This window comes from Ursus maritimus, unplaced genomic scaffold (genome assembly GCF_017311325.1).
Source record: "Ursus maritimus isolate PB19 unplaced genomic scaffold, ASM1731132v1 scaffold_20, whole genome shotgun sequence".
Classification (NCBI taxonomy): Eukaryota; Metazoa; Chordata; class Mammalia; order Carnivora; family Ursidae; genus Ursus; species Ursus maritimus.
Genome location: NW_024424453.1, coordinates 5,404,269 through 5,414,827, shown reverse-complemented (window position 1 = coordinate 5,414,827; position 10,559 = coordinate 5,404,269). Strand labels below are relative to the sequence as shown.

General features: G+C 33.9%; 1 protein-coding gene across 1 annotated transcript in view; it reads right to left on the bottom strand.

The window, feature by feature from the left end:
• Positions 1 to 397: 397 nt before the first annotated feature.
• Positions 398 to 10,559, bottom strand: part of KPNA4 (karyopherin subunit alpha 4) — a 54,509-nt gene continuing 44,347 nt past the window's right edge. The window contains exons 14-17 of the mRNA XM_040636619.1: positions 8,850 to 8,921; positions 7,310 to 7,472; positions 4,721 to 4,815; positions 398 to 2,382 (exon numbers count right to left, since the gene is read on the bottom strand). Of these exons, the coding sequence (XP_040492553.1) occupies positions 2,284 to 2,382; positions 4,721 to 4,815; positions 7,310 to 7,472; positions 8,850 to 8,921 (429 nt within the window). The 3' untranslated portion in view covers positions 398 to 2,283. The remainder of the gene's footprint in view (positions 2,383 to 4,720; positions 4,816 to 7,309; positions 7,473 to 8,849; positions 8,922 to 10,559) is intronic.

Below are 10,559 nucleotides of genomic sequence, written 5' to 3'. Positions count from 1 at the left end.
CTTCTGTTAATTTAAGCCTTCTGTAAAAAAACCCAAAAAACAAAAAACAAGCTTTGTATGTAATTTGCCATTTGCAGCCATGTGTTGAAGTTACAGTTATATGTAAAATATAGTTCAAGTAGTTTCTCTCAGTCCATCTTGCTGGAAGAAAAAGGGAAGGTCAAAATCTTGGGCTGGACAGGGAGAGAGCAGAAGCAAAGACAGTGTCACCTGAACAGATCCAGAGGGTTAGAATATTGATATGTCTATACTCAAAGTACAGAACTTAATAAATTTCTTCTGTTATGTTGGCTCTAGGTCAAAAGCTTAAGGACAATCTAAAACAAGCCACTGATTTATACTCTATGTTTATATTTATATATATTAAAATCCAAACAGCACACACACACACCCCATGTAAAACATTGCTTTAAGTTTTAATGTTTATTTCCCCAAGACAGCCTAGCCTGCATTCTACTTGGATAAATTTTACAAGCTAGTTTTCTGCTGCTTCTAGTTTTAAACTTTAACCATGTTTCTGATGACAAGGAATGCTGCAAAAATACTCTAGTTCAACAAAGAGTTATGATCACAAAATAATTTTTATCCATTCTACAGTGTTTCAGAATTACCAGTTGATTTTAAACACAAAGTAGATATAGATGCTAATGGTGGCTAATCTGGTATGTTTCTTATAGCAAACTGTTGTTCATGCAACACTTGTGCTCAAAGGGGAAGGCACAGGATCTCCTACAATGAGCCACCTTATAAAGAGTTCTTTTTGTACAAATTAATTTACGTCACATTTAATTTAGTGTGCATAACCTCAAAACTGAGGTATTATTCCAATTTATAAAAACCACTTGCATAACTTTTATGCAAGTTTTAAAAATACAAAGTTTTCTCCCTAAAGTGGCTCAAAATAGATTGTTCATGGCTGCCTACATCTAAGATAAAAAGATTCTAAAACAATTGAACAGATTAGGCATATTATTAAAGGTGTTCAAACCATTACTTGATTTGTACATCTACTCAAACCTCTTCATCGGTCTTTATTCAGCAGTACATATGCACCAAATTCCATTTTAGAAGTTTCCATATCATTTTCATAGAAAACAAAGTTTGAAAACAAGTAACATTTAAACACAGCACGGTATTCTACCACAACTGAAACTTTTTTCTTCTTCTTCTTTACAGGACTCAACAAAATCTAAAAATGAACTATGCTGTAGATTTACCTCATGCAAAGATCTTTATGTTATCTCTGAAAATGAAAAGGATGGCTTTTTAAAGCACATTTTACTGTTTTATACTATTATGGCAACTTGTGTACTGCAACACAGTCTATTTTGAGGGAAATTTATGATTTTTTTCATGCAAAAATCTACACAAATTAGTTTTGATGATATGGAAAGCTTTTCATAGCATCAAACATTCATCTGGTGCAAATGCACAGGGAAACCTTCCTGAAAAGTTTTCTGACTTGAGAAGCAACTAAAAAGCCATACTAGGTAAAGTAAATAAAAACTAAAAAGAAAAAAAAAAGGAGGGGGGTGGGTAAAGGGAAGAGGGGGAATAGAAAACACAGGCTGCAGAGTAAACCAATGTCTGCTGCTAAACCGGTCTTTGTTTTCATGTCCAGTGTACATTAACACTTACGATCTCACTCTGATGATTTACTAGGTTTGTTATCAGCCCCCTGAAGGCGAATCAAGCTTGCATGCGTCCACATACAGCACCACAACCATACTCTCGTACACAGTCACTCCAGGACTAGGAGTCTGCTTCATGAGTGAAGAGCCCTAGATTTGAAAGATGAACCTGACTCCCTATCACTGAGCCAGACATTCATTCAACATTGTCCACTCACACATTGCTTCACAGCAAAGCCTGGGCTCGTTTTCCTTTGACTTATATGGGCATCGTATCCTCTTTCATGCTCACAAGGCCTGAAGATGACAGTACTTCACTTTCCCTCAATTGATACAGAGTAAGTCAATGTTCCTTCTCAGGCACTGAAGATCTGTGACCTGTAGCCCTTTTTACTTTGAACAACCTAAATAAGCATCCATGTAAAGTTTTCATTACATTTTGCCACTCATTCTCACTCGCACCCACTCGCCATCTTGACCTCATTTGGGCATTTTCTGTGATTCCAAATGAAATCTTCACATTTTCTTTCCCGATTTAATGCAGCAGCAGATCCCATGAGCCAAGCTTGATGGATCAAACCTTTTTATATATATGTATATATATATATATATATCTCAGTGCTGCATTGTACCTAACCTCCACAACATCGTTCTAAAACTGGAACCCTTCTGTTGGTACGTTGGCAGATGAATTGAAACCAAATGTTCCACCTTGTATTGCCTCTGGAACAAGGCTAGGATCTTCATCAATCTAAAGGAAAAAAGAAAAAGTAAGTGATAATTAGTTTTAAAGGTCACATAAATAACATTATAGAAATATTCTCATTTCCATAAAAAAAGTACGAGAGAGATGATGAGAGGCAACATTGTCCTACCATCTCTTTAGGAAGCTGAAACATTTTGTAAAGGCTTTTTCTTAAAAGACACCCAAACAAGACGAAACTTAAAAGAATATGCAAGATAGGTATCTTCCAACAGAATGAAATATAAGTAATAAACTGGAGATGGTCCTACATCTCAATCTGAGAGGATGCTCATTATAATCTCCCTTTTACCTGGGCAAATAGATAAAAGTTGAGGACATTAAAAAACTTAATGCTGTCACTTTTGGAGAGTAAATGTAATCTTTAGTTAATTTTTTACTAGCAGCTGTACACAAATGACATTTGGGCTTAAAACAGTAAAATACTACCTGTGCTATAATATATAAATACTATTCTATAGACTTTATGCCTACAGGTTCTTTTCTGAAATACCACAAAAATCACTGACCTATGGTATAGTTCCTGTAAATATGCACATCACCTGAATCATTCTTTTCACAATGTAAGAGATTAACAGAGAACTTCATGCTAAGGTATTAGAAATCATAAGGTCTTCTGTATATCTAATTGCAAATTACAACTCCCCAAAATCCGACTTTAGAGCATGTGATAAAAGCTACCCTTAAAAGAGTGTTTTTCTGGATTTTAATTCTGACTGATTTAACTAGCATTATATTCTAAATAGGACTTAGCTTGATCATAGGTAAGTAAACAGTCCACAAATTTTCTTTTCCAGTATTGTCTTTGCCAGGTTCATGTTCAAATCATATACACTTAAGAAAATATTTAATAACATTCCATTCTTTTTTTGATAATGTGGAAAAGTTTGGGGTATATGAATTATTTTTTGGAAAGCTGAGAATTATCAAAAAATCCACTGGTGGCTGTATCTAATCAGAATTTTCTAAGGAATAACTGCCTTTAGATTTACTTTTCCAAAGATGCAACATTAAAAATAAGTTAATACTTTAATTTCAACTACCATATACCGACAATATGAAGATACTTTGTATACTACACCTTACATTTATATAGATTAACTATTGTCATAAAGGATTTATTATAGAATATACCAGTATCACTGTTTTATTTATAAATATTTATGCTAGTACCAATACAGAATTTGAGAACTATAAAGACATCAAGTGAAAATAAAGCCTGACTTGTCCAGTGTCAAAAAAAATTCTTATAACTGAATAGCAACAAACAAACAAACAATAACCAATTAAAAAATGGGCAAAAGACTTGAACAGACATTTCTCCAAAAGACATACAAAAGGTGAATAGGTACATGAAAAGATGCTCAACATTACTAGTAATTAGGGCAATGCAAATTAAAACCACAATGAGGTATTTCCTCACATCTGTTAAAATGGCCATCATTAAAAAGACAAGAGTTAACAAATGCTGGTGTGGATATGCGTACTGTTAGTGGGACTGTAAATTAGTACAGCCACTATGGAAAACAGTATGGCAGATCCTCAAAAAAATTAAAAATAGAACTATCATATGATTATTCAGCAATTCCACTTCTAGGAATATATTCAAAGGAAATGAAAACAGTAACTCAAAAAGACATCTTTGCCCCTATGTTCACAGCAGCATCATTCGCAATAGCCAAGGCATGGAAATAACCTAAATGTCCACCAACAGATGAATAGATAAAGAAAATGTGGTGTATATATACACAGTAGAATATTATAAAGACTAAAAGGAAACCCTGCCATTTGCGACAACATGTATAAACACTGAGGGCATTTAATGCTAAGTTAAATAAGTCAAACAGGGAAAGACAAATACTGTATGCTCTAATTTATATGTGCAATCTTAAAAAAAACAAAAAACAAAGCTCATAGGAAAGATCAAACTTGTGGGTACCATAGGTAGAGGGTGGGGGCAGAGAAAAGTGGAGGAAGGTGGTCAAAAAGTACAAACTTTCAATTACAAGATTAAAAAAAAAGATACTTTACAAGTAAACCTTTCAGCATTCCTGCAAAATAAACAAAAAGTCCTCATTCTATTTTTAACTATTAATGGCAATAAATCTGTAAAAAAGAAAAAGTCCTTATCTTCTTTTGCCTTTAGAACCGGTACTACTTTTGAATGCCCTGAGGGACTTTAAAATATTAAAATATTTGTTTCTGAAAGTGACATTATTTTAATTCCATTCCAAAAAATGTATGTCCTAGCTTATATTATTTCTAGACTTATGTTTATACATAAAACTATACATAAAACTAAGAAAACTATAAAATTATTAAATACATCATCTGAAGAGAAGAACTGATCAATGATCTCATAGGCCAATTTGTAGATGTCTTCATTTTCATGATTTTGAAGTTGTTCAATTTTCTCCAGTCCTGCAAGAAATTTTATGCAGTGAAACAATGGTAATATTAAAAATATAAGAACAAAAAACTTAGAATTATCTTGGGACCACATAATCCCAATTTTTGGACTGCAAATCTATGATTTTGGGGACTCTATTCTAAAGGTGAATCTTAAAAAGGTTTTTATGCACAAAGATACTGCATATTTACCTTAAAAAGTTAACAACCTGAGTGTTTAAATGCATACAAATGTTTAAGCAAGCAACGGACACCTCTCTACTCAGCAGAATACTATATAACCAATGTTTATAAGGAATAAGAACATGGATTACTTTTGTTTGTTACAAGTTAAAAGCAGATTCTTTCTATTTTCTAGCCTCTGCCAAGTTTTTCTAATAAGCACGTATAAAAACAATGAAGATACTGGTGACTGATAAATACGAATGTGAAGACATCTGTTAAGTATTATGGAAAATGGTCACGATCAATGACAGTGTTTCAGGGAGAAGGGGAATTTTCCCTATAAACATTAACAAGTTTATTAAATCACAGGCAGAAACACTAGAAAGACTATGCAAACTTAACTGATATGCAAATTACATCTTGTTTTGCTTTACGGGAGTAATAATTCTAAGGCTTCTGAAGTTAAGTGAAATTGCCCTTTCATGAGTGTTCTTCCTTTATTCCTTACATGGGAGAAGCTGTTTTGGGCTCATTTCTCACTCTACACACACTACTTAGTGGGCCTGCCTTAAGTAAAAAATAATTTAGCAAGGGGCAACTGGCTGGCTTGGTCAGTGGAGTATGCAATTCTTGATCTCGGGGTTGTTTGAGCCCCATGTTGCGTGTGGGGATTGCTTAAAAAAAAAATCTTAAAAGAAAAAAAAGAATTTAGCCACTACGATAGGGTGAGGACTTGTTCTTTTCTGGGCTTCAAAAGCATAAAATTAAAATGCCTGCTTGATAATTCCACCAGATGTTTCATGGGTACTTAAAACTCAAAATGTCTAAACACAATTTGTTACTTGCCTTTCCTCAATTAAACTATTCATTCTACCGTATTCTTACTTTGTGATAATAAACAACTTGAAATCGGAGAGAAAGCCTAGTAAGTTCCCCTTTCCCTCAATACTCTTATCATCAAATCTCAAAAACCTCAAAGTCATCCATTTATTGAATCCTGTCATCATTTATTGTGGCCCGACCGTTATATACTTTCCTAACTGGTTTCCTGCCTCCAACGGTCCCATTTCCCTGATATCCACGCTCCATTTAAACATACCAACCCCTTAGGTAAAATCTTACAATGGCTTGTAATACCCTGGGGCAGAATTCACTGGGGAAGCTTATAACATACAGATTCCTGGCATTACCTCCAGTGATGAGGGCAAGGCTCATATCTGGATTTTAACTTTAATATATAAAAATAGAATTTTTAATAATTAAAGTGTTTACAATGGGGAAAAAATAGTTCAAATTTTTAAACTATATTTGTTTTTAATTTTTCTGGTACTCAACTTCTCAATTAGGTTCCCTAACACTGTTCTCCATCCTCTGTTCCTAACTTGATAGTTATGCGTTTTCTGTTGCTCTGTCACTTTAGTAACTTTCAAAATACTTCTTTCTTTTAAGCCTCTGAACTCCACTAAGCAAATTGAGGATATGGTTCTCCTACTCTTACAGTTACTTCTCCTTTCATTTACTTTTCAACATCTGTCAGATATACCTTTCCTTTTGTGCTTACCCGGGTTGGTAATATTTACATTTTACATACAGCTACAATTGAGTCTTCCATGTTCTATCTACATGGTACTTCTAGGAGCTGAAAGCTAAGACACGCTGTTTACATTCTGGGTGGCTCTGGCACAGAATCAGATTTGGAACTATGGCCCTACAGAATCAAGAATCTGCTGTGCTACCAGGCTTGTAAGACTGCAGGAGCCCGGTTGGTGGCTGTATCTCCAGCCTCATCGTTAGGCAGTTTCTACCCCATACTTTGTGATTCAGCAACACTGAACTACTTATAATTTGCTGAATGCTAGGTCTCACCTCAGACTCTGCTCATGGTGTTATCTTTGCCTGGAACACCTCTCATCCCTTTTTACTTTATTAATCCTTATTCATCTCTCAAAATCCAGCTCAGGTGTCACTTCCTGCTTCTTCCAGGATGGATAAGGTATTTCATTTTGTTGTACATTTCTATTAGGGTAATTAGCACATTAAATCAGTTCATATTTAACTCCATGACTAAACTACATGCCTTGAGGGCAAGGACTGTGTCTCGTTTACCACTGTTTTCCCAGTACCTTAGCACAGTGCCTGTTCAATACATGGCAGCCAATTCAGTTACCTAAGCATATGCAAGAAGTTGAGCAGGACTGTACATATAGAATATAGTATTTACTTTATTCTGTTACTTGATAATCTAAGACAGAAAAATACAGAAGTGCTACATTAGTCAGAAAATAAAAGCAGTTACAAAAAGAACATTAAAATGTGAAATAATAGCTTATAATAAACTTACCTCCACATTCTTCTATAAGATTGGCTATGGTTTCTGCCTCATCTTCAGCCATTTTTAATATATTACTTAGTCCATCAAGTACTACTTGCACAACTTGCGCATCTTTTACAGTCAGCAAGTTGCAAAAGGGTGGAATAACATTTTGTTGGATTAGATAGGCCACCTGAAGAAGAAAAACACCATGACAAAATAAACAAGCGAATTTTGTGTACCATATCTCACTGAAATAATTTTGACTTTAAAATTCTGAGTATGGAAACATGACCTCATCTTTCACATGTTATGACAGACTACATTAGATTATTTTATCATTAGATTATTTACTATGCGATTCCTTTTCCTTTTAATGTAGTGTTTACTTTTCTTGAACTTAAGAAAAAATAAGTGAAAATGAAGGAATCACTCAACTTCATATGAAACATTTGCCATAAGGCGTACTTTCTTCAAAGGCCCCTTCCTCCCCTTTAGGATTAAAAAATTATGAAATCTGTAAAGAGGCTGGATGATATATATATATACATATATATATATTTTAAAGATTTTATTTATTTATTTGACACAGAGAGAGTACAAGCAGGGGAAGCAGCAGGCAGAGGGAAAGGGAAGAGCAGACTCCCCGCTGAGCAGGGAGCCCGATGTGGGGCTCGATCCCAGTACCCTGGGATCACGACCCGAGCCAAAGGCAGATGCTTAACCATCTGAGCCACCCAGGTGCTCCTGGATGGTATTTTTTTAAAGCTACAGTTGTTCAATGTGAGAGTGCTGTAACATTTAGAACCCTCAAATATCTAGCCACCTTCAATTCACTATCCAACTGGTTCTATAATATTTTCCTATCATTTTTACATTTTGTTATAGTCATATTTAAGTGGATTCATTGCTCACCACCAGTCTATAGCTTTTCCGTGACAATTATCAGCTTATTGTTTATCAGCTCTAAATTCACCCTTTTTACCTATTTGTGAAATTTATCTGGAACCTTTAAAACTCATTTTCTTTTACCAGTTGGCACAATGTTAAACTTTGTTACTCACACAACTCCAGAATGAGCGCCTCTTTAAACTTTACACCCTAGGCTCCTGATATTCCTTTTCCTAATTCCTAGACCCAGCCTTTTGGTTTACATTTGTTCCTTGCTTTGTTTGCTGCTGGTAAATTTTTGTTGCTGTTTGTGTTCTTTTTTGTTGTTGATGTTCACTAGTTACGAGACTCTGTGATGTTGTTTCATTCTGCTCTATTAAGCTAAAAAGTCCTGTTTTTTCCTAATACTGTTAAAAAAAAAAACAAAACCAGATAAACCCCTGTCTACATATGTTTTGGTCTTACCATGGATTAGAAAATCTTTGTAGGCCAAGACGATGTAACATTTCTCATCTATAAATTATAACTTAATGGAAGTCAAGATGACACTTTTATATGGAAAAAAAAAATCACAAAACACCTGTTATCTTGCTATTACTTTAAATTATGATTTAACTGAAATCTAAATTATCTGTACTGTTATATTACCAGCTTTGAGAAATAAAAGAGCTGAACTTACTTGATCTTTCCTCCCACTAATTGTTAAGTTACTTATGGCCCAAGCAGCTTCTTTCTGAGTGCCAAAATCCCCCTGCAAAGGATACAAATCGCAACATAGTTTAAATTGGGGGAAAATGTCTGAAATGATTTTCAACTGCTTATTTCCTCAAGTTTTTTTCTACGCTTTCTATATGCATACATAATTTTTACTTAAGAAAAGATTTTGAATTCAATTTACTGTAAATGAACAAAACAAAACAAACAACCCCCCTCCCCACACACAATTTACCCTAAACAAATGTAGACTCCCTATTGCAAACTCTCCTAGCAACAAACTGACTTGGTATTACTGTTCAATTAAATCAGATTAAATGAAGTAAGTGATAAAATAAAAGTAGTCCAAAAAAAAGGGGGAAAAATGTACATTTCACTTTAATCAAAGGAATGTCAAGTATCCTTTTAAACACAAAACAAAGTTTTAAAAACGATAACTCCACCATTAATGAGACCATGATATAAAAACATCACCCTCCTACCTTACCTTCCAAATACAAATAAAAATCGTTTAAAAAGTCATATATATGATTTAATAATATACTTACCAATACATTTGATAATCATATGAAGTTCTCAAAGGTGAGAATCTCTGAGAACTTACCAAGAAAATAATTTAAAACACAGTAGTATTATGTATCTCTTTAGATACTATCTTAGTAGCATATACTAGTCAAAAAGTAAAGCAACCAAAATTCTCAACAACAGTGGAATGACTAATTACAATAAATCTGCTAGATGGAATAATAACCTGTTGTTAAATATAAAGAAGACTAGCAACCTGGAAAAATGCTTACAATCAAGAAAAAACTTTTATAAATGTGAAGAATAAAAATTAATATTGCAGTGGGATATCTATTTTTATATAGCAGACTGGTAAAATGCAAGTATCTATCAGTGAGGCTGGTAGGACTGTAAAATGGCACAATCCTTACAGAGGGGGTGATATTATACAGCAAAATTTACATATATGCCTTTATATAACCAAAAAACCCTAAACAAAAATACTAATTTCCCCAAATAAAAAACAGAAATAAATAACCCAACTTTATATCAAGTTGGTGACTTAATCACACATAAAAAAATTATTTCAAGTGACATATCATCTTTAAGTAATCACTGATGGAATACATCCTAAAGACAAAACCCCTCAAGGAAATCTTAAAAGTGGAGTAGTTATGTTGTTAGTGGCAATGTGATCTTGTTATTTTGATACATTTTATATATCTCAATATATATCGCAATCTTTTTAAAAAGATTTCCAGTATAAAAGATAAAAATGTAAAATCAATGAAGAGAAAATAAGAAGTTTATCTGAAATACCCAGTACTATCTGATAGTTTCTCTTCATTCATGATTTATTTCTTATGAATTCTCATGTTCACAAAATTACTATATATTTTTCTACTTTTTTTTTTCCAAGTAGGTTCCATGCCCAATGTGGGGCTTGAACTCATGAACCTGAGGATCAAGAGTTGCATGCTCTACTGATTGAGTCAGTCAGGCACCCCTACTTTCTATTTTCTAAAAACAAAACCAAACAAAACCAACACATTATCACCCATTTTGTTCACTCAGGCCTAGAAAAAAATGACAACCTTGTAGCAGCTATCATCCTTAGGGACTGACCTATGATCTTTAAATACTATCTACTACCTAAAAGGACACCCTGGAG